This window comes from Denticeps clupeoides, chromosome 7, assembly GCF_900700375.1.
Source record: "Denticeps clupeoides chromosome 7, fDenClu1.1, whole genome shotgun sequence".
NCBI classification, from domain to species: Eukaryota; Metazoa; Chordata; class Actinopteri; order Clupeiformes; family Denticipitidae; genus Denticeps; species Denticeps clupeoides.
In genome coordinates, this window is record NC_041713.1 from 210,677 (window position 1) to 236,280 (window position 25,604).

Consider the following 25,604-nt stretch of genomic DNA (forward strand, 5'->3'; position numbering starts at 1 on the left):
GACAATGTCCCTAATAAAGCAGCCAAAGGACCAGGGGGTCTTAATAATGTGGATGATTGTCATCCTAATGAAGCTGCTGGTTTAATCTGCCATTGAATTACAGTGCTGTCGCTGCTGCTGTATCAGTACCCCTTGTAGGACCCCCTTTGCTGGCAATGACACAGTAGCAGTACCACTTAAAAGGGGCCCCATTTTACCAATGCTACCAGTGCTAAAACTAGCATTCAATACATTTCAATGGGAAATGACCGTGTTTGATCGTTAATAGCTCGGCCACGCCCACTCCGATCGCTTATAAAAGTAATAGCACACCTCACACAATAAAGAACTAATTTTTGATATGTAGCACGCCGGTGTGCGTGCTTCGGTACGACCCGCATTAAGTGCCGAAAAAGGCTGAAATAATAATAATAATAACTAGAAGCCAAAATTCCAGGGGAAATTTTGATGGGCCTGTCCGGGCGTTTTTCGTAGGAGCGCGGGCATGCTAACATCAAAAATGCTAACAGGGCTTGGCCAAGGTGCTTCACATGAAATTTGGTGACGTTTGGAGCATGTTTAAAAATTAGCATGTTAGCATGCTAATGCTAGCATGCTAACATCAGAAACGCTAACAGGGCGTGTCCAAGATGCGTGACGTTAAATTTGGTGATGTTTGGAGCATGTTTAACAATTAGCATGTTAGCATGCTAACGCTAACATCAAAAACGGTAACAGGGCGTGGCCGAGATGCGTCACTGTAAATTTGGTGACATTTGGAGCATGTTTAAAAATTAGCATGTTAGCATGCTAATGCTAGCATGCTAACATCAGAAACGCTAACAGGGCGTGTCCAAGATGCGTGACGTTAAATTTGGTGATGTTTGGAGCATGTTTAACAATTAGCATGTTAGCATGCTAACGCTAACATCAAAAACGGTAACAGGGCGTGGCCAAGTTGCGTCACTGTAAATTTGGTGACGTTTGGAGCATGTTTAAAAATTAGCATGTTAGCATGCTAATGCTAACATCAAAACCGCTAACAGGGTGTGGCCGAGATGAGTCATGTTAGATTTGGTGATGTTTGGACAATGTCCCTAATAAAGCAGCCAAAGGACCAGGGGGTCTTAATAATGTGGATGATTGTCATCCTAATGAAGCTGCTGGTTTAATCTGCCATTGAATTACAGTGCTGTCGCTGCTGCTGTATCAGTACCCCTTGTAGGACCCCCTTTGCTGGCAATGACACAGTAGCAGTACCACTTAAAAGGGGCCCCATTTTACCAATGCTACCAGTGCTAAAACTAGCATTCAATACATTTCAATGGGAAATGACCGTGTTTGATCGTTAATAGCTCGGCCACGCCCACTCCGATCGCTTATAAAAGTAATAGCACACCTCACACAATAAAGAACTAATTTTTGATATGTAGCACGCCGGTGTGCGTGCTTCGGTACGACCCGCATTAAGTGCCGAAAAAAGGCTGAAATAATAATAATAATAATAATAATAAATAAATTTTTTTTTTCCCATTGACACTTTTTTGTTTTTTCAAATTTGTGCATAATCCGTAAATCAGACAGAGACAAACCATACGTCAAAAATTAGATCTTGATGAGATCTACGAGACACCATTAAAAACTTTTTTCTATGTCAAACCATCTGGACACAAAGTCCAAAAAAGTCCAATTTTGGACTAGGATAAGATACGCGTTCCGAAAACGCTTTTTGGCGAATTGCGCGCGGACCGTAAATCCGGCCGAGCCGAGCCATACGTCAAACCGTGCGGAAGGAAAAGCCGCACGACCTGATATGAGACTTGTGTGTGTGCTGTGAAGCGTTTGTTCGCAAATCTTAAGAAACCAAATTTTTTCACACTTTTAATGTTTTGATCACAATTTGTGGCCCTCCTGTAGTCCCCAAACAAGCAATCAATACGTCATTTTGTGCGGAGAGGTCAGGCCTTCGGCCTGACCTCTCCGTTTTTTTTTGTGCGTCTGACGGCCTTAGCGTGGCAGCCACAAATGCGAGACATGGCATTTTTGCCCTTCTTCCCTATGTCCCATGTTTTCCTGACCACTGTTGCTGGTAGCAACACATCCAATATGTCAGATTGTGTGTCTCGGCGAGGCCTTCGGCCTCGCCTCGACTCCCGTGTCTCTAGCTTTTACGGCTGGTCGCAGGGAGCCAAAAACCTGTTCCCAGAACGATAGTAAACGGTACTTTTTACACTTTGAACCCGATTTGTGGGCGGGCCGTACGACCTACCAAAATAAACAATACGTCATATTGTGCGGAGTGGTCAGGCCTTCGGCCTGACCACTCCGTTGTTTCTGTACGTTTCACGGTTTTTGCGTGGCAGCCTTGAACGTAAGACGTGTCCTTTTTTGCTGGTCCAGCACAATAGTAAGTGGTCTGTCATGCTGACAGGCCCAAATAAAAAAAAAAAAAATAAAGTTTTTTTTTTTCCATTGACACTTTTTTGTTTTTTCAAATTTGTCAATGATCCGTAAATCAGACAGAGACAAACCATACGTCAAAAATTAGGTCTTGATGAGATCTACGAGACACCATTAAAAACTTTTTTCTATGTCAAACCATCTGGACACAAAGTCCAAAAAAGTCCAATTTTGGACTAGGATAATAAACGCGTTCCGAAAACGCTTTTTGCCGAATTGCGCGCGGACCGTAAATCCGGCCGAGCCGAGCCATACGTCAAACCGTGCGGAAGGAAAAGCCGCACGACCTGATATGAGACTTTTGTGTGTGCTGTGAAGCGTTTGATCGCAAATCCTAAGAAACCAAATTTTTTCACACTTTTAATGTTTTGATCACAATTTGTGGCCCTCCTGTAGTCCCCAAACAAGCAATCAATACGTCATTTTGTGCGGAGAGGTCAGGCCTTCGGCCTGACCTCTCCGTTTTTTTTGTGCGTCTGACGGCCTTAGCGTGGCAGCCACAAATGCGAGACATGGCATTTTTGCCCTTCTTCCCTATGTCCCATGTTTTCCTGACCACTGTTGCTGGTAGCAACACATCCAATATGTCAGATTGTGTGTCTCGGCGAGGCCTTCGGCCTCGCCTCGACTCCCGTGTCTCTAGCTTTTACGGCTGGTCACAGGGAGCTGAAAACCTCTTCCTCTGTGCATTAGTAAACCACACTTTTTACACTTTGAACCCGATTTGTGGGCGGGCCGTACGACTTACCAAAATAAACAATACGTCATATTGTGCGGAGTGGTTAGGCCTTCGGCCTGACCACTCCGTTGTTTCTGTGCGTTTCACGGTTTTTGCGTGGCAGCCTTGAACGTAAGACATGTCCTTTTATTGCCTTTTTCCCAGTGTTCCGGGTTTATCCGGGTTTTCCAAACCCCCGTTGGTGGCACCGACTCGTCCCATATGTCAGATTGTGTGTCTCGGCGAGGCCTTCGGCCTCGCCTCGACTCCCTTGTCTCTAGCTTTTACGGCTGGTCACAGGGAGCCAAAAACGTGTTCATAGCACGATAGTAAACGGTACTTTTTACACTTTGAACCCGATTTGTGGGCGGGCCGTACGACCTACCAAAATAAACAATACGTCATATTGTGCGGAGTGGTCAGGCCTTCGGCCTGACCACTCCGTTGTTTCTGTACGTTTCACGGTTTTTGCGTGGCAGCCTTGAACGTAAGACGTGTCCTTTTTTGCTGGTCCAGCACAATAGTAAGTGGTCTGTCATGCTGACAGGCCCAAACTAGAAGCCAAAATTCCAGGGGAAATTTTGATGGGCCTGTCCGGGCGTTTTTCGTAGGAGCGCGGGCATGCTAACATCAAAAATGCTAACAGGGCTTGGCCAAGGTGCTTCACATGAAATTTGGTGTTGTTTGGAGCATGTTTAAAAATTAGCATGTTAACATGCTAATGCTAGCATGCTAACATCAAAAACGCTAACAGGGCGTGTCCAAGATGCGTGACGTTAAATTTGGTGATGTTTGGAGCATGTTTAACAATTAGCATGTTAGCATGCTAATGCTAACATCAAAAATGTTAACAGGGCGTGGCCGAGATGCGTCACTGTAAATTTGGTGACGTTTGGAGCATGTTTAAAAAATTAGCATGTTAGCATGCTAATGCTAGCATGCTAACATCAGAAACGCTAACAGGGCGTGTCCAAGATGCGTGACGTTAAATTTGGTGATGTTTGGAGCATGTTTAAAAATTAGCATGTTAGCATGCTAATGCTAACATCAAAAACGGTAACAGGGCGTGGCCAAGATGCGTCACTGTAAATTTGGTGACGTTTGGAGCATGTTTAAAAATTAGCATGTTAGCATGCTAATGCTAACATCAAAACCGCTAACAGGGTGTGGCCGAGATGAGTCATGTTAGATTTGGTGATGTTTGGACAATGTCCCTAATAAAGCAGCCAAAGGACCAGGGGGTCTTAATAATGTGGATGATTGTCATCCTAATGAAGCTGCTGGTTTAATCTGCCATTGAATCACAGTGCTGTCGCTGCTGCTGTATCAGTACCCCTTGTAGGACCCCCTTTGCTGGCAATGACACAGTAGCAGTACCACTTAAAAGGGGCCCCATTTTACCAATGCTACCAGTGCTAAAACTAGCATTCAATACATTTCAATGGGAAATGACCCTGTTTGATCGTTAATAGCTCGGCCACGCCCAGTCCGATCGCTTATAAAAGTAATAGCACACCTCACACAATAAAGAACTAATTTTTGATATGTAGCACGCCGGTGTGCGTGCTTCGGTACGACCCGCATTAAGTGCCGAAAAAAGGCTGAAATAATAATAATAAATAAATTTTTGTTTTTCCCATTGACACTTTTTTGTTTTTTCAAATTTGTGCATAATCCGTAAATCAGACAGAGACAAACCATACGTCAAAAATTAGGTCTTGATGAGATCTACGAGACACCATTAAAAACTTTTTTCTATGTCAAACCATCTGGACACAAAGTCCAAAAAAGTCCAATTTTGGACTAGGATAAGATACGCGTTCCGAAAACGCTTTTTGGCGAATTGCGCGCGGACCGTAAATCCGGCCGAGCCGAGCCATACGTCAAACCGTGCGGAAGGAAAAGCCGCACGACCTGATATGAGACTTGTGTGTGTGCTGTGAAGCGTTTGTTCGCAAATCTTAAGAAACCAAATTTTTTCACACTTTTAATGTTTTGATCACAATTTGTGGCCCTCCTGTAGTCCCCAAACAAGCAATCAATACGTCATTTTGTGCGGAGAGGTCAGGCCTTCGGCCTGACCTCTCCGTTTTTTTTGTGCGTCTGACGGCCTTAGCGTGGCAGCCACAAATGCGAGACATGGCATTTTTGCCCTTCTTCCCTATGTCCCATGTTTTCCTGACCACTGTTGCTGGTAGCAACACATCCAATATGTCAGATTGTGTGTCTCGGCGAGGCCTTCGGCCTCGCCTCGACTCCCGTGTCTCTAGCTTTTACGGCTGGTCACAGGGAGCCAAAAACCTGTTCCCAGAACGATAGTAAACGGTACTTTTTACACTTTGAACCCGATTTGTGGGCGGGCCGTACGACCTACCAAAATAAACAATACGTCATATTGTGCGGAGTGGTCAGGCCTTCGGCCTGACCACTCCGTTGTTTCTGTACGTTTCACGGTTTTTGCGTGGCAGCCTTGAACGTAAGACGTGTCCTTTTTTGCTGGTCCAGCACAATAGTAAGTGGTCTGTCATGCTGACAGGCCCAAACTAGAAACAAAAATCCCCAGGGGAAATTTTGATGGGTCTGTCCGGGCATTGGTCACAGCTGCGGGCATTGGTCACAGCTGCGGGCATGGAATTTGTAAAATGGGGCGGGTGTAGCCTCCTGAACTGGTGTCTTCTTTAAGGCCTTCGGCCTGACCTCTCCTTTGTTTCTGTGCGTTTCACGGTCTTTGCGTGGCAGCCTTGAACGTAAGTTATGTCCTTTTTTGCACTTTTAGTGGTTTGGTCACGATCTGTGGCCCTCCTGTAGTCCTCAATGAAGCAACCAATATGTCATTTTGTGAGGAGAGGTCAGGCCTTCGGCCTGACCTCTCCTTTTTTTCTGTGCGTTTCACGGTCTTGAGCGTAAGTTATGTTCTTTTTTGCACTTTTAATGGTTTGGTCACGATCTGTGGCCCTCCTGTAGTCCTCAATGAAGCAACCAATATGTCATTTTGTGACGAGAGGTCAGGCCGAAGGCCTGACCTCTCCTTTGTTTCTGTGCGTTTCACGGTCTTTGCGTGGCAGCCTTGAACGTAAGTTATGTCCTTTTTTGCACTTTTAGTGGTTTGGTCACGATCTGTGGCTCTCCTGTAGTCCTCAATGAAGCAACCAATATGTCATTTTGTGAGGAGAGGTCAGGCCTTCGGCCTGACCTCTCCTTTGTTTCTGTGCGTTTCACGGTCTTATCGTGGCAGCCTTAAACGTAAGACGTGTCCTTTGTTTGCTTTTTTCCCATTTTTCCGGGTTTTTCCGGGTTTTCCAAGCCCCCGTTGGTGGCACCGACTCGTCCCATATGTCAGATCGTACGATTCGATTTTCGGGCCGCTAGCTTCAGCGGTTAGTGGTGGTGGCATGTGTCAAATTGGTCACAGCCGCGGGCATGTAATTTGTAAAATGGGAATTCTTTAATGTGGTACTGCAGTATCACTTCAAAGAAGTTTTTTTTTACAAATGCTACCAATGCTAAAATTAGCGATCAATACGTTCGAATGGGAAATTACCCTGTTTCAGCGTTAATAGCTCGGCCAGGCCCAGTCCGATCGCTTATAAAAGTAATAGCACACCTCACGCAACAAAGTTCTAATTTTTGATATATAGCACGCCGGTGTGCGTGCTTCGGTACGACCCGCATTAATTGCCGAAAAAAGGCTGAAATAATAAATAATAAATAAATAAACTTTTTTCGCGCATTTACACTTTTTTGTTTTCCCAAGTTTGTGCATGATCCGTAAGTCAGACGGAGATAAACCATACGTCAAATCGTCGGCCATGGCGAGATCTACGAGACGACATCAATATCTTCTTTGTATGTCAAACCGTCTGGACGCAAACTCCAAAAAAGTCCAATTTTGGGCTAGAATAATAAACGCGTTCCGAAAACGCTTTTTGGCTAATTGCGCGCGGACCGTAAATCCGGCCGAGCCGAGCCATATGTCAAACCGTGCGTAACGACAAGCCGCACGATTTGATACGAGAGTCGTGTGTGTGCTGTGAAGCGTTTCATCGCAAATTCTTGGAAACCAGATTTTTTCACACTTTTAATGTTTTGGTCGCGATTTGTGGCCCTCCTGTAATCCCCAAAGAAGCAACCAATACGTCATTGTGTGTGGAGAGGTCAGGCCTTCGGCCTGACCTCTCCGTTTTTTTTGTGCGTCTCACGGCCTTAGCGTGGCAGCCACAAATGCGAGACATGGCCTTTTTGGCCTCCTTCCCTATTTCCCATGTTTTCCTGACCACTGTTGGCGGTAGCAACACATCCAATATGTCAGATCGTGTGTCTCTAGCTTTTACGGCTGGTCACAGGGAGCTGAAAACCTCTTCCTCTGCGCAACAGTAAACCGCACTTTTTACGCTTTGAACCCGATTTGTGGACGGGCCGTGCGACCTACCAAAACAAAAAATATATCATCGTGTGCGGAGTGGTCAGGCCTTCGGCCTGACCACTCCGTTGTTTCTGTGCGTTTCGCGGTCTTATCGTGGCGGCCTTGGACGTAAGACGTGTCCTTTTATTGCCTTTTTCCCGGTTTTCCGGCTTTTTCCGGGTTTTCCAAACCCCCGTTGGTGCCACCGACTCGTCCCATACGTCGGATCGTAAGACTCGGCGAGGCCTTCGGCCTCGCCTCGATTTTCGGGTCGCTAGCTTCAACGGTTAGCCTCGGGGAGCCAAAAACGCGTTCCCGGCACGATGGTAAACGGTACTTTTTACACGTTTTAACCCGATTTGTGGCCGGGCCGTACGACCTACCAAAACAAAAAATATATCATCGTGTGCGGAGTGGTCAGGCCTTCGGCCTGACCACTCCGTTGTTTCTTTACGTTTGACGGTCTTCGCGTGGCGGTCTTTAACGTGAGACATGTTCTTTTTTGCCATTCATAGCACAATAATAAATGGTCTGTCTTCCTGACAGACCCAACTAGAAGCCAAAATCCCCAGGGGAAATTTTGATGGGTCTGTCCGGGCATTGGTCACAGCTGCGGGCATGTTATTTGTAAAATTGGAATTCTTTACAGTGGTACTGCAGTATCACTTCAAAGAAGTTTTTTTTTACAAATGCTACCAATGCTAAAATTAGCGATCAATACGTTCGAATGGGAAATTACCCTGTTTCAGCGTTAATAGCTCGGCCAGGCCCAGTCCGATCGCTTATAAAAGTAATAGTGAACGTGATTTGTGGCCCTCCTGTAATCCCCAAAGAAGCAACCAATATGTCATTGTGTGCGGAGAGGTCAGGCCTTCGGCCTGACCTCTCCGTTTTTTTTGTGCGTCTCACGGCCTTAGCGTGGCAGCCACAAATGCGAGACATGGCCTTTTTGGCCTCCTTCCCTATTTCCCATGTTTTCCTGACCACTGTTGGCGGTAGCAACACATCCAATATGTCAGATCGTGTGTCGAGGCGAGGCCTTCGGCCTCGCCTCGACACCCGTGTCTCTAGCTTTTATGGCTGGTCACAGGGAGCTGAAAACCTCTTCCTCTGCGCAACAGTAAACCGCACTTTTTACGCTTTGAAGCCGATTTGTGGGCGGGCCGTGCGACCTACCAAAACAAAAAATATATCATCGTGTGCGGAGTGGTCAGGCCTTCGGCCTGACCACTCCGTTGTTTCTGTGCGTTTCGCGGTCTTATCGTGGCGGCCTTGGACGTAAGACGTGTCCTTTTATTGCCTTTTTCCCGGTTTTCCGGCTTTTTCCGGGTTTTCCAAACCCCCGTTGGTGCCACCGACTCGTCCCATACGTCGGATCGTAAGACTCGGCGAGGCCTTCGGCCTCGCCTCGATTTTCGGGTCGCTAGCTTCAACGGTTAGCCTCAGGGAGCCAAAAACGCGTTCCCGGCACGATGGTAAACGGTACTTTTTACACGTTTTAACCCGATTTGTGGCCGGGCCGTACGACCTACCAAAACAAAAAATATATCATCGTGTGCGGAGTGGTCAGGCCTTCGGCCTGACCACTCCGTTGTTTCTTTACGTTTGACGGTCTTCGCGTGGCGGTCTTTAACGTGAGACATGTTCTTTTTTGTCATTCATAGCACAATAATAAATGGTCTGTCTTCCTGACAGACCCAACTAGAAGCCAAAATTCCAGGGGAAATTTTGATGGGTCTGTCCGGGCATTGGTCACAGCCGCGGGCATGTAATTTGTAAAATGGGAATTCTTTAATGTGGTACTGCAGTATCACTTCAAAGAAGTTTTTTTTTACAAATGCTACCAATGCTAAAACTAGCGATCAATACATTCCAATGGGAAATGACCCTGTTTCAGCGTTAATAGCTCGGCCAGGCCCAGTCCGATCGCTTATAAAAGTAATAGCACACCTCACGCAACAAAGCTCTAATTTTTGATATATAACACGCGGGTGTGCGTGCTTCGGTACGACCCGCATTAATTGCCGAAAAAAGGCTGAAATAATAAATAATAAATAAATAAACTTTTTTCGCGCATTTACACTTTTTTGTTTTCCCAAATTTGTGCATGATCCGTAAGTCAGACGGCGATAAACCATACGTCAAATCGTCGGCCTTGGCGAGATCTACGAGACGACATCAATATCTTCTTTGTATGTCAAACCGTCTGGACGCAAACTCCAAAAAAGTCCAATTTTGGGCTAGAATAATAAACGCGTTCCGAAAACGCTTTTTGGCTAATTGCGCGCGGACCGTAAATCTGGCCGAGCCGAGCCATACGTCAAACCGTGCGTAACGACAAGCCGCACGATTTGATACGAGAGTCGTGTGTGTGCTGTGAAGCGTTTCATCGCAAATTCTTGGAAACCAGATTTTTTCACACTTTTAATGTTTTGGTCGCGATTTGTGGCCCTCCTGTAATCCCCAAAGAAGCAACCAATACGTCAGTGTGTGTGGAGAGGTCAGGCCTTCGGCCTGACCTCTCCGTTTTTTTTGTGCGTCTCACGGCCTTAACGTGGCAGCCACAAATGCGAGACATGGCCTTTTTGGCCTTCTTCCCTATTTCTCATGTTTTCCTGACCACTGTTGGCGGTAGCAACACATCCAATATGTCAGATCGTGTGTCTCGGCGAGGCCTTCGGCCTCGCCTCGACTCCCGTGTCTCTAGCTTTTATGGCTGGTCACAGGGAGCTGAAAACCTCTTCCTCTGCGCAACAGTAAACCGCACTTTTTACGCTTTGAACCCGATTTGTGGGCGGGCCGTGCGACCTACCAAAACAAAAAATATATCATCGTGTGCGGAGTGGTCAGGCCTTCGGCCTGACCACTCCGTTGTTTCTGTGCGTTTCACGGTCTTATCGTGGCGGCCTTGGACGTAAGACGTGTCCTTTTATTGCCTTTTTCCCGGTTTTCCGGCTTTTCCCGGGTTTTCCAAACCCCCGTTGGTGCCACCGACTCGTCCCATACGTCGGATCGTAAGACTCGGCGAGGCCTTCGGCCTCGCCTCGATTTTCGGGTCGCTAGCTTCAACGGTTTGCCTCGGGGAGCCAAAAACGCGTTCCCGGCACGATGGTAAACGGTACTTTTTACACGTTTTAACACGATTTGTGGCCGGGCCGTACGACCTACCAAAACAAAAAATATATCATCGTGTGCGGAGTGGTCAGGCCTTCGGCCTGACCACTCCGTTGTTTCTTTACGTTTGACGGTCTTCGCGTGGCGGTCTTTAACGTGAGACATGTTCTTTTTTGCCATTCATAGCACAATAATAAATGGTCTGTCTTCCTGACAGACCCAACTAGAAACAAAAATCCCCAGGGGAAATTTTGATGGGTCTGTCCGGGCATTGGTCACAGCCGCGGGCATGTTATTTGTAAAATGGGAATTCTTTACTGTGGTACTGCAGTATCACTTCAAAGAAGTTTTATTTTACAAATGCTACAAATGCTAAAATTAGCGATCAATACATTCGAATGGGAAATGACCCTGTTTCAGCGTTAATAGCTCGGCCAGGCCCAGTCCGATCGCTTATAAAAGTAATAGCACACCTCACGCAATAAAGTTCTAATTTTTGATATATAACACGCGGGTGTGCGTGCTTCGGTACGACCCGCATTAATTGCCGAAAAAAGGCTGAAATAATAAATAATAACTAGAAGCCAAAATCCCCAGGGGAAATTTTGATGGGTCTGTCCGGGCATTGGTCACAGCTGCGGGCATGTTATTTGTAAAATTGGAATTCTTTACAGTGGTACTGCAGTATCACTTCAAAGAAGTTTTTTTTTACAAATGCTACCAATGCTAAAATTAGCGATCAATACGTTCGAATGGGAAATTACCCTGTTTCAGCGTTAATAGCTCGGCCAGGCCCAGTCCGATCGCTTATAAAAGTAATAGCACACCTCACGCAACAAAGTTCTAATTTTTGATATATAGCACGCCGGTGTGCGTGCTTCGGTACGACCCGCATTAATTGCCGAAAAAAGGCTGAAATAATAAATAATAACTAGAAGCCAAAATCCCCAGGGGAAATTTTGATGGGTCTGTCCGGGCATTGGTCACAGCTGCGGGCATGTTATTTGTAAAATTGGAATTCTTTACAGTGGTACTGCAGTATCACTTCAAAGAAGTTTTTTTTTACAAATGCTACCAATGCTAAAATTAGCGATCAATACGTTCGAATGGGAAATTACCCTGTTTCAGCGTTAATAGCTCGGCCAGGCCCAGTCCGATCGCTTATAAAAGTAATAGCACACCTCACGCAACAAAGTTCTAATTTTTGATATATAGCACGCCGGTGTGCGTGCTTCGGTACGACCCGCATTAATTGCCGAAAAAAGGCTGAAATAATAAATAATAATAATAATAAACTAGAAGCCAAAATTCCAGGGGAAATTTTGATGGGTCTGTCCGGGCATTGGTCACAGCCGCGGGCATGTAATTTGTAAAATGGGAATTCTTTAATGTGGTACTGCAGTATCACTTCAAAGAAGTTTTTTTTTACAAATGCTACCAATGCTAAAACTAGCGATCAATACATTCCAATGGGAAATGACCCTGTTTCAGCGTTAATAGCTCGGCCAGGCCCAGTCCGATCGCTTATAAAAGTAATAGCACACCTCACGCAACAAAGCTCTAATTTTTGATATATAACACGCGGGTGTGCGTGCTTCGGTACGACCCGCATTAATTGCCGAAAAAAGGCTGAAATAATAAATAATAAATAAATAAACTTTTTTCGCGCATTTACACTTTTTTGTTTTCCCAAATTTGTGCATGATCCGTAAGTCAGACGGCGATAAACCATACGTCAAATCGTCGGCCTTGGCGAGATCTACGAGACGACATCAATATCTTCTTTGTATGTCAAACCGTCTGGACGCAAACTCCAAAAAAGTCCAATTTTGGGCTAGAATAATAAACGCGTTCCGAAAACGCTTTTTGGCTAATTGCGCGCGGACCGTAAATCTGGCCGAGCCGAGCCATACGTCAAACCGTGCGTAACGACAAGCCGCACGATTTGATACGAGAGTCGTGTGTGTGCTGTGAAGCGTTTCATCGCAAATTCTTGGAAACCAGATTTTTTCACACTTTTAATGTTTTGGTCGCGATTTGTGGCCCTCCTGTAATCCCCAAAGAAGCAACCAATACGTCAGTGTGTGTGGAGAGGTCAGGCCTTCGGCCTGACCTCTCCGTTTTTTTTGTGCGTCTCACGGCCTTAACGTGGCAGCCACAAATGCGAGACATGGCCTTTTTGGCCTTCTTCCCTATTTCTCATGTTTTCCTGACCACTGTTGGCGGTAGCAACACATCCAATATGTCAGATCGTGTGTCTCGGCGAGGCCTTCGGCCTCGCCTCGACTCCCGTGTCTCTAGCTTTTATGGCTGGTCACAGGGAGCTGAAAACCTCTTCCTCTGCGCAACAGTAAACCGCACTTTTTACGCTTTGAACCCGATTTGTGGGCGGGCCGTGCGACCTACCAAAACAAAAAATATATCATCGTGTGCGGAGTGGTCAGGCCGAAGGCCTGACCACTCCGTTGTTTCTGTGCGTTTCACGGTCTTATCGTGGCGGCCTTGGACGTAAGACGTGTCCTTTTATTGCCTTTTTCCCGGTTTTCCGGCTTTTCCCGGGTTTTCCAAACCCCCGTTGGTGCCACCGACTCGTCCCATACGTCGGATCGTAAGACTCGGCGAGGCCTTCGGCCTCGCCTCGATTTTCGGGTCGCTAGCTTCAACGGTTTGCCTCGGGGAGCCAAAAACGCGTTCCCGGCACGATGGTAAACGGTACTTTTTACACGTTTTAACACGATTTGTGGCCGGGCCGTACGACCTACCAAAACAAAAAATATATCATCGTGTGCGGAGTGGTCAGGCCTTTGGCCTGACCACTCCGTTGTTTCTTTACGTTTGACGGTCTTCGCGTGGCGGTCTTTAACGTGAGACATGTTCTTTTTTGCCATTCATAGCACAATAATAAATGGTCTGTCTTCCTGACAGACCCAACTAGAAACAAAAATCCCCAGGGGAAATTTTGATGGGTCTGTCCGGGCATTGGTCACAGCCGCGGGCATGTAATTTGTAAAATGGGAATTCTTTAATGTGGTACTGCAGTATCACTTCAAAGAAGTTTTTTTTTACAAATGCTACCAATGCTAAAACTAGCGATCAATACATTCCAATGGGAAATGACCCTGTTTCAGCGTTAATAGCTCGGCCAGGCCCAGTCCGATCGCTTATAAAAGTAATAGCACACCTCACGCAACAAAGCTCTAATTTTTGATATATAACACGCGGGTGTGCGTGCTTCGGTACGACCCGCATTAATTGCCGAAAAAAGGCTGAAATAATAAATAATAAACTAGAAGCCAAAATTCCAGGGGAAATTTTGATGGGTCTGTCCGGGCATTGGTCACAGCCGCGGGCATGTAATTTGTAAAATGGGAATTCTTTAATGTGGTACTGCAGTATCACTTCAAAGAAGTTTTTTTTACAAATGCTACCAATGCTAAAACTAGCGATCAATACATTCCAATGGGAAATGACCCTGTTTCAGCGTTAATAGCTCGGCCAGGCCCAGTCCGATCGCTTATAAAAGTAATAGCACACCTCACGCAACAAAGCTCTAATTTTTGATATATAACACGCGGGTGTGCGTGCTTCGGTACGACCCGCATTAATTGCCGAAAAAAGGCTGAAATAATAAATAATAAATAAATAAACTTTTTTCGCGCATTTACACTTTTTTGTTTTCCCAAATTTGTGCATGATCCGTAAGTCAGACGGCGATAAACCATACGTCAAATCGTCGGCCTTGGCGAGATCTACGAGACGACATCAATATCTTCTTTGTATGTCAAACCGTCTGGACGCAAACTCCAAAAAAGTCCAATTTTGGGCTAGAATATTAAACGCGTTCCGAAAACGCTTTTTGGCTAATTGCGCGCGGACCGTAAATCCGGCCGAGCCGAGCCATACGTCAAACCGTGCGTAACGACAAGCCGCACGATTTGATACGAGATTCGTGTGTGTGCTGTGAAGCGTTTCATCGCAAATTCTTGGAAACCAGATTTTTTCACACTTTTAATGTTTTGGACGCGATTTGTGGCCCTCCTGTAATCCCCAAAGAAGCAACCAATACGTCATTGTGTGTGGAGAGGTCAGGCCTTCGGCCTGACCTCTCCGTTTTTTTTGTGCGTCTCACGGCCTTAGCGTGGCAGCCACAAATGCGAGACATGGCCTTTTTGGCCTCCTTCCCTATTTCCCATGTTTTCCTGACCACTGTTGGCGGTAGCAACACATCCAATATGTCAGATCGTGTGTCGAGGCGAGGCCTTCGGCCTCGCCTCGACTCCCGTGTCTCTAGCTTTTACGGCTGGTCACAGGGAGCTGAAAACCTCTTCCTCTGCGCAACAGTAAACCGTACTTTTTAGGCTTTGAAGCCGATTTGTGGGCGGGCCGCGCGACCTACCAAAACAAAAAATATATCATCGTGTGCGGAGTGGTCAGGCCTTCGGCCTGACCACTCCGTTGTTTCTGTGCGTTTCACGGTCTTATCGTGGCGGACTTGGACGTAAGACGTGTCCTTTTATTGCCTTTTTCCCGGTTTTCCGGCTTTTTCCGGGTTTTCCAAACCCCCGTTGGTGCCACCGACTCGTCCCATACGTCGGATCGTAAGACTCGGCGAGGCCTTCGGCCCCGCCTCGATTTTCGGGTCGCTAGCTTCAACGGTTAGCCTCAGGGAGCCAAAAACGCGTTCCCGGCACGATGGTAAACGGTACTTTTTACACGTTTTAACCTGATTTGTGGCCGGGCCGTACGACCTACCAAAGCAAAAAATATATCATCGTGTGCGGAGTGGTCAGGCCTTCGGCCTGACCACTCCGTTGTTTCTTTACGTTTGACGGTGTTCGCGTGGCGGTCTTTAACATTCTTTAATGTTCATTTTTGCCATTCTCAGCACAATAATAAATGGTCTGTCTTCCTGACAGACCCAATAAATAAACTTTTTTCGCGCATTTACACTTTTTTGTTTTCCCAAATTTGTGCATGATCCGTAAGTCAGACGGCGATAAACCATACGTCAAATCGTCGGCCTTGGCGAGATCTACGAGACGACATCAATATCTTCTTTGTATGTCAAACCGTCTGGACGCAAACTCCAAAAAAGTCCAATTTTGGGCTAGAATAATAAACGCGTTCCGAAAACGCTTTTTGGCTAATTGCGCGCGGACCGTAAATCTGGCCGAGCCGAGCCATACGTCAAACCGTGCGTAACGACAAGCCGCACGATTTGATACGAGAGTCGTGTGTGTGCTGTGAAGCGTTTCATCGCAAATTCTTGGAAACCAGATTTTTTCACACTTTTAATGTTTTGGTCGCGATTTGTGGCCCTCCTGTAATCCCCAAAGAAGCAACCAATACGTCAGTGTGTGTGGAGAGGTCAGGCCTTCGGCCTGACCTCTCCGTTTTTTTTGTGCGTCTCACGGCCTTAACGTGGCAGCCACAAATGCGAGACATGGCCTTTTTGGCCTTCTTCCCTATTTCTCATGTTTTCCTGACCACTGTTGGCGGTAGCAACACATCCAATATGTCAGATCGTGTGTCTCGGCGAGGCCTTCGGCCTCGCCTCGACTCCCGTGTCTCTAGCTTTTATGGCTGGTCACAGGGAGCTGAAAACCTCTTCCTCTGCGCAACAGTAAACCGCACTTTTTACGCTTTGAACCCGATTTGTGGGCGGGCCGTGCGACCTACCAAAACAAAAAATATATCATCGTGTGCGGAGTGGTCAGGCCTTCGGCCTGACCACTCCGTTGTTTCTGTGCGTTTCACGGTCTTATCGTGGCGGCCTTGGACGTAAGACGTGTCCTTTTATTGCCTTTTTCCCGGTTTTCCGGCTTTTCCCGGGTTTTCCAAACCCCCGTTGGTGCCACCGACTCGTCCCATACGTCGGATCGTAAGACTCGGCGAGGCCTTCGGCCTCGCCTCGATTTTCGGGTCGCTAGCTTCAACGGTTTGCCTCGGGGAGCCAAAAACGCGTTCCCGGCACGATGGTAAACGGTACTTTTTACACGTTTTAACACGATTTGTGGCCGGGCCGTACGACCTACCAAAACAAAAAATATATCATCGTGTGCGGAGTGGTCAGGCCTTCGGCCTGACCACTCCGTTGTTTCTTTACGTTTGACGGTCTTCGCGTGGCGGTCTTTAACGTGAGACATGTTCTTTTTTGCCATTCATAGCACAATAATAAATGGTCTGTCTTCCTGACAGACCCAATAAATTTTTTTCGCGCATTTACACTTTTTTGTTTTCCCAAATTTGTGCATGATCCGTAAGTCAGACGGAGATAAACCATACGTCAAATCGTCGGCCATGGCGAGATCTACGAGACGACATCAATATCTTCTTTGTATGTCAAACCGTCTGGACGCAAACTCCAAAAAAGTCCAATTTTGGGCTAGAATATTAAACGCGTTCCGAAAACGCTTTTTGGCTAATTGCGCGCGGACCGTAAATCCGGCCGAGCCGAGCCATACGTCAAACCGTGCGTAACGACAAGCCGCACGATTTGATATGAGAATCGTGTGTGTGCTGTGAAGCGTTTCATCGCAAATTCTTGGAAACCAGATTTTTTCACACTTTTAATGTTTTGGACGTGATTTGTGGCCCTCCTGTAATCCCCAAAGAAGCAACCAATACGTCATTGTGTGTGGAGAGGTCAGGCCTTCGGCCTGACCTCTCCGTTTTTTTTGTGCGTCTCACGGCCTTAGCGTGGCAGCCACAAATGCGAGACATGGCCTTTTTGGCCTTCTTCCCTATTTCTCATGTGTTCCTGACCACTGTTGGCGGTAGCAACACATCCAATATGTCAGATCGTGTGTCTCGGCGAGGCCTTCGGCCTCGCCTCGACTCCCGTGTCTCTAGCTTTTACGGCTGGTCACAGGGAGCTGAAAACCTCTTCCTCTGCGTAACAGTAAACCGCACTTTTTACGCTTTGAACCCGATTTGTGGGCGGGCCGTGCGACCTACCAAAACAAAAATCATATCATCGTGTGCGGAGTGGTCAGGCCTTCGGCCTGACCACTCCGTTGTTTCTGTGCGTTTCGCGGTCTTATCGTGGCGGCCTTGGACGTAAGACGTGTCCTTTTATTGCCTTTTTCCCGGTTTTCCGGCTTTTTCCGGGTTTTCCAAACCCCCGTTGGTGCACCGACTCGTCCCATACGTCGGATCGTAAGACTCGGCGAGGCCTTCGGCCCCGCCTCGATTTTCGGGTCGCTAGCTTCAACGGTTAGCCTCAGGGAGCCAAAAACGCGTTCCCGGCACGATGGTAAACGGTACTTTTTACACGTTTTAACCTGATTTGTGGCCGGGCCGTACGACCTACCAAAGCAAAAAATATATCATCGTGTGCGGAGTGGTCAGGCCTTCGTTGTTTCTTTACGTTTGACGGTCTTCGCGTGGCGGTCTTTAACGTGAGACATGTTCTTTTTTGCCATTCATAGCACAATAATAAATGGTCTGTCTTCCTGACAGACCCAATTACAGGGATATTATATAACAATACAGGGATATTCTATAAGAATACAGGGATATTATATATTATTACAGGGATATTATATAACAATACAGGGATATTCTATAATATTACAGGGATATTCTATAATAATACAGGGATATTATATAACAATACAGGGATACTATATAATATTACAGAGATATTATATGAGGATACAGGGATATTCTATAACAATACAGGGATATTCTATAATATTACAGGGATATTATATAAGAATACATGGATATTCTATAATATTACAGGGATATTCTATAATAATACAGGGATATTATATAACAATACAGGGATATTCTATAATAATACAGGGATATTAGGGTGGTAGTAGCCTAGTGGGTAACACACTCGCCTATGAACCAGAAGACCCGGGTTCAAATCCCACTTAATACCATTGTGTCCCTGAGCAAGACACTTAACCCTAAGTTGCTCCAGGGAGACTGTCCCTGTAAATACTGATTGTAAGTCGCTCTGGATAAGGGCGTCTTGATAAATGCTGTAAATGGATATTATATAAGAATACAGGGATATTATATAACAATACAGGGATAATATATAATATTATAGGGATATTCTATAAGGATACAGGGATACTCTATAATATTACAGGGATATTCTATAATAATACAGGGATATTCTATAAGAATACAGGGATATTCTATAAGAATACAGGGATATTATATAATATTACAGGGATATTATATAAGGATACAGGGATATTATATAATAATACAGGGATATTCTATAACAATACAGGTATATTATATAATATTACAGGGATATTATATAATATTACAGGGATATTATATAATAATACAGGGATATTGTACTATTGTGCCGGAGTTAAATGGTTACACTAGATTTATAAGTATATTTCTTCTTTCTTGTGTCTTTTAGTTTCTTATTTCCTAAAGACTTTTATTTTGTTTTTGAGACCCGGTTCAGGTCTCTTGGACACATGGCGTGAGTTGTGAGAGGTGCAGTAAGACGCGATGTTCTGACGCGACCTTGCTTTTTGTACAGAATACACTTTGCACAGAAAATCTCTTGGGTGTCAGCTCATCATTTGTGGTTCAAGAAACGAAAACAAAAAGTTCCACAACGCAGAAGAAGAACCGCTACACTATGATGACTTTCACCTTGATATTTTAGCGCGGATGTATACCTAGCCAAATTGCACTGTAGGGGGCGAGAACGAGTCTTCAAACTGTGAAATTACCACATCAAACGTGACGTGGTAACATGGATGCAGCTATTTAACTGAATAAACAGTTGGTAAACACAAGTACATCATATTGAACATAATTTATTTTCATCACCAATTATCATAGTAGAACAGCTTTCTCAAGCAGTTTGTGATGCATTTTGGAAACAGGAGATGAGCCCCTGGTCTAATGCGCCACCTGACTTGAGAAACCCGTTCTCAAAGACTTACTTTTAGTCACTATTTGGGTAGCACACATATTCTGAATGCCTTCGGAAGAATTCAAATGAGCCATTTTAATCTAGATTAATCTAGATTAAGTCCAAGATTACAGTGAGATTAATCTAGATTAAGAAAATTAATCTATGCCCACCTCTAATAACAATACAGGGATATTCTATAATAATACAGGGATATTCTTGCAGAAAAACATGTTTCAGCCCGTCTGTGGATTTTGAGGTTCACCTTTCAGTAAGACAATTGCTTCACAATAAAAAAATTAATGTCCGTTAAATACAATTATGCAAAATCTCAAACAGTCCATTTCATTTAATATTGTGAGGCAACAAAACATGAAAACTGGCAAGAAGGTTGAATGCTTTTTATAGGCACTGTACACACACACCCAAACACACTGGCCTCATGGTGACTGGGTGTGTGGAGCCACTCACATCTCTCAGGTTGAAGGTGATCTCCAGGTTGCCCCAGAAGACGTTGCAGAAGTCGGGGTACATGTCCAGCACCTTCGGCCCCGCCTCGATTTTCGGGTCGCTAGCTTCAACGGTTAGCCTCAGGGAGCCAAAAACGCGTTCCCGGCACGATGGTAAACGGTACTTTTTACACGTTTTAACCCGATTTGTGGCCGGGCCGTACGACCTACCAAAACAAAAAATATATCATCGTGTGCGGAGTGGTCAGGCCTTCGGCCTGACCACTCCGTTGTTTCTTTACGTTTGACGGTCTTCGCGTGGCGGTCTTTAACGTGAGACATGTTCTTTTTTGCCATTCATAGCACAATAATAAATGGTCTGTCTTCCTGACAGACCCAATTACAGGGATATTATATAACAATACAGGGATATTCTATAAGAATACAGGGATATTATATATTATTACAGGGATATTATATAACAATACAGGGATATTCTATAATATTACAGGGATATTCTATAATAATACAGGGATATTATATAACAATACAGGGATACTATATAATATTACAGAGATATTATATGAGGATACAGGGATATTCTATAACAATACAGGGATATTCTATAATATTACAGGGATATTATATAAGAATACATGGATATTCTATAATATTACAGGGATATTCTATAATAATACAGGGATATTATATAACAATACAGGGATATTCTATAATAATACAGGGATATTAGGGTGGTAGTAGCCTAGTGGGTAACACACTCGCCTATGAACCAGAAGACCCGGGTTCAAATCCCACTTAATACCATTGTGTCCCTGAGCAAGACACTTAACCCTAAGTTGCTCCAGGGAGACTGTCCCTGTAAATACTGATTGTAAGTCGCTCTGGATAAGGGCGTCTTGATAAATGCTGTAAATGGATATTATATAAGAATACAGGGATATTATATAACAATACAGGGATAATATATAATATTATAGGGATATTCTATAAGGATACAGGGATACTCTATAATATTACAGGGATATTCTATAATAATACAGGGATATTCTATAAGAATACAGGGATATTCTATAAGAATACAGGGATATTATATAATATTACAGGGATATTATATAAGGATACAGGGATATTATATAATAATACAGGGATATTCTATAACAATACAGGTATATTATATAATATTACAGGGATATTATATAATATTACAGGGATATTATATAAGGATACAGGGATATTATATAATAATACAGGGATATTATATAACAATACAGGGATATTAAATAATATTACAGGGATATTATATAAGGATACAGGGATATTCTACAAGAATACAGGGATATTATATAATAATACAGGGATATCATATAACAATACAGGGATATTCTATAATATTACAGGGATATTATATAAGAATACAGGGATATTCTATAATAATACAGGGATATTATATAAGAATACAGGGATATTCTATAATAATACAGGGATATTATATAAGAATACAGGGATATTCTATAATATTACAGGGATATTATATAAGAATACAGGGATATTCTATAATAATACAGGGATATTCTATAACATACAGGGATATTATATAATATTACAGGGATATTATATAATACAGGGATATTCTATAATAATACAGGGATATTCTATAAAAATACAGGGATATTATATAATATTACAGGGATATTATATAATAATACAGGGATATTGTACTATTGTGCCGGAGTTAAATGGTTACACTAGATTTATAAGTATATTTCTTCTTTCTTGTGTCTTTTAGTTTCTTATTTCCTAAAGACTTTTATTTTGTTTTTGAGACCCGGTTCAGGTCTCTTGGACACATGGCGTGAGTTGTGAGAGGTGCAGTAAGACGCGATGTTCTGACGCGACCTTGCTTTTTGTACAGAATACACTTTGCACAGAAAATCTCTTGGGTGTCAGCTCATCATTTGTGGTTCAAGAAACGAAAACAAAAAGTTCCACAACGCAGAAGAAGAACCGCTACACTATGATGACTTTCACCTTGATATTTTAGCGCGGATGTATACCTAGCCAAATTGCACTGTAGGGGGCGAGAACGAGTCTTCAAACTGTGAAATTACCACATCAAACGTGACGTGGTAACATGGATGCAGCTATTTAACTGAATAAACAGTTGGTAAACACAAGTACATCATATTGAACATAATTTATTTTCATCACCAATTATCATAGTAGAACAGCTTTCTCAAGCAGTTTGTGATGCATTTTGGAAACAGGAGATGAGCCCCTGGTCTAATGCGCCACCTGACTTGAGAAACCCGTTCTCAAAGACTTACTTTTAGTCACTATTTGGGTAGCACACATATTCTGAATGCCTTCGGAAGAATTCAAATGAGCCATTTTAATCTAGATTAATCTAGATTAAGTCCAAGATTACAGTGAGATTAATCTAGATTAAGAAAATTAATCTATGCCCACCTCTAATAACAATACAGGGATATTCTATAATAATACAGGGATATTCTTGCAGAAAAACATGTTTCAGCCCGTCTGTGGATTTTGAGGTTCACCTTTCAGTAAGACAATTGCTTCACAATAAAAAAATTAATGTCCGTTAAATACAATTATGCAAAATCTCAAACAGTCCATTTCATTTAATATTGTGAGGCAACAAAACATGAAAACTGGCAAGAAGGTTGAATGCTTTTTATAGGCACTGTACACACACACCCAAACACACTGGCCTCATGGTGACTGGGTGTGTGGAGCCACTCACATCTCTCAGGTTGAAGGTGATCTCCAGGTTGCCCCAGAAGACGTTGCAGAAGTCGGGGTACATGTCCAGCACCTCCAGCAGGTCGTCTCGCTGGATCTTGTGGAGGTCACAGTAGGTCAGCGCCCTCACGTCTGCACATGACTTCCCTGGCCGGCCGTACAGGCTGATGGGCTCCCCAAAAATATCGTTCTTGCCTGGGGAGGGGTGTAAATAAGCAACAGGAGGACCCTCACTTTACTTCAGATCGAGCTAAATGTTGAGAAGAGTAATGTACAGAAATTCAAATGAATTCAAATAAATAAAAAATATGCTGCACAGCCATCAGTGACCACTAGGGGACGAAAGAACAATGTCCAAAGACCCGGCCATTTCATTGCCTCTCACCCACCCAGGATGGCCACCACCACGTCTTCGCGCAGGATCTCGATGGAGCCCCGGGAGAGAAAGTAGAGGGCGGTGAGGACGTCCCCACAGTGCACCAGCGTGTCCCCGGGTGGGGCGTGCGTGGTCTTGAAGCGCATGGCCAGGGCGCGCAGGCAGCCCTTGCTGGCCCCACGGAACGCCTTACAGTTCTGCAGGAGACTGCGGTTCAGGTGCAGACAGATATCAGCCTGCAGGCATTCAGGGAACCCCTTCAGAACCTGAGCGAGAGAGAGAGAGAGGGGGCGGGGTCTATAGACGTGCCTTCGCCTCGTCGCGGTATGCGTGTGTGTGGAACACTGACAGCGTTCATGTCGATGCCGTTGGTGTAAGACCAGGCGTGCTGGAAATACTCCTCCAGCCTCTGGCGCAGGCCGCTGGGGATCTGGTGGAACCGGATGAACTCCTTGACGCGCAGCATCTGCGTGTGGTACCGCGCCGTACCGGAGTACAGCCGCTGGATGATGGCCGATACGTTCCCGAAGATGCTGGCGTACATCAGAGCTGCAGGGGGAGATTTGCATCCATTTACAGCAGTTACCACACGGGGACCGTCCTCCCGGAGACACTCAGGGACACAATGGTAGTAAGTGGGGTTTCAACCTGGGACTTCCCGACCCGGGCCGTCACTGTTACCCTTGAGTTACCTGTGAGTTACCCACTCACACACACACAGACACTCACACACACACACACACACACAGACACTCACACACAAACACACACACTCACACACACAGACACTCACACACAAACACACACACTCACACACAAACACAGACACTCACACACAAACACAGACACTCACACACACACAAACACAGACACTCACACACAAACACACTCACACAAACACAGACACTCACACACACACACACACACAGACACTCACACACAAACACACACACTCACACACAAACACAGACACTCACACACAAACACACAAACACAGACACTCACACACACACAAACACAGACACTCACACACAAACACACACACTCACACACAAACACAGACACTCACACACAAACACACAAACACAGACACTCACACACACACAAACACAGACACTCACACACACAAACACAGACACTCACACACAAACACACTCACACAAACACAGACACTCACACACACACAAACACACACACACAAACACAGACACTCACACACACACAAACACAGACACTCACACACACAAACACAGACACTCACACACAAACACAGACACTCACACACACACAGACACTCACACACACACACACACACACAAACACACCCCCACACACACACACAGACACTCACACACACACAAACACAGACACTCACACACACACAAACACAGACACTCACACACAAACACACTCACACAAACACAGACACTCACACACACACAAACACACACACACAAACACAGACACTCACACACAAACACAGACACTCACACACACACACAAACACAGACACTCACACACACACAAACACAGACACTCACACACAAACACACTCACACACAACACAGACACCACACACAAACACACTCACACAAACACAGACACTCACACAAACACAAAAACACACACACACACACACACACACAAAACAACCACACAAAAACACACAAACAACAAAAACACACACACAAACACAAAAAAAGACACTCAACCACACAACACACACACACACAAAAACAGACACTCACACACAAACACACTCACACAGACACTCACACACACACAGACACTCACACACACACCACACACACACACACAAACACACCCCCACACACACAAACACAGACACTCACACACACACACAAACACAGACACTCACACACACACACACCAACACAGACACTCACACACACACCACACACACAAACCACAGGACCACTCACCACCACAACATACACACACACAAACACACCCCCACACACACACACACACCACACACACACACAAACACAGACCACTCACACACACCACAAACACAGACACTCACACACACAACACACTCACACAAACACAGACACTCACACCACACACAAACACTCACACACAAACACAGACACTCACACAAACACACACACAAACACAGACACTCACACACAAACACAGACACTCACACACAAACACACAGACACTCACACAAACACAGACACTCACACACACACACAAACACAGACACTCACACACAAACACACTCACACAAACACAGACACTCACACACAAACACAGACACTCACACACACACAGACACTCACACACACACACACACACACACACACACAAACACACACACACACACACAAACACAGACACTCACACACAAACACAGACACTCACACACAAACACAGACACTCACACACACACA

At 44.9% G+C, this 25,604-nt stretch overlaps 1 protein-coding gene across 4 annotated transcripts in view; it reads right to left on the reverse strand.

The window, feature by feature from the left end:
• The window catches only part of kcnh6a (potassium voltage-gated channel, subfamily H (eag-related), member 6a), a 68,418-nt gene that overhangs the window by 27,237 nt on the left and 15,577 nt on the right, over positions 1 to 25,604 (reverse strand). For all 4 annotated transcript variants that reach the window (XR_003750350.1, XM_028987021.1, XM_028987020.1 and 1 more), the window contains exons 9-11: positions 23,534 to 23,733; positions 23,198 to 23,450; positions 22,810 to 23,003 (exon numbers count right to left, since the gene is read on the reverse strand). Coding sequence is in view for 3 of the 4 variants with exons in the window: in XM_028987021.1 (XP_028842854.1) it covers positions 22,810 to 23,003; positions 23,198 to 23,450; positions 23,534 to 23,733 (647 nt within the window). In the remaining variant the exon portion in view is untranslated. The remainder of the gene's footprint in view (positions 1 to 22,809; positions 23,004 to 23,197; positions 23,451 to 23,533; positions 23,734 to 25,604) is intronic.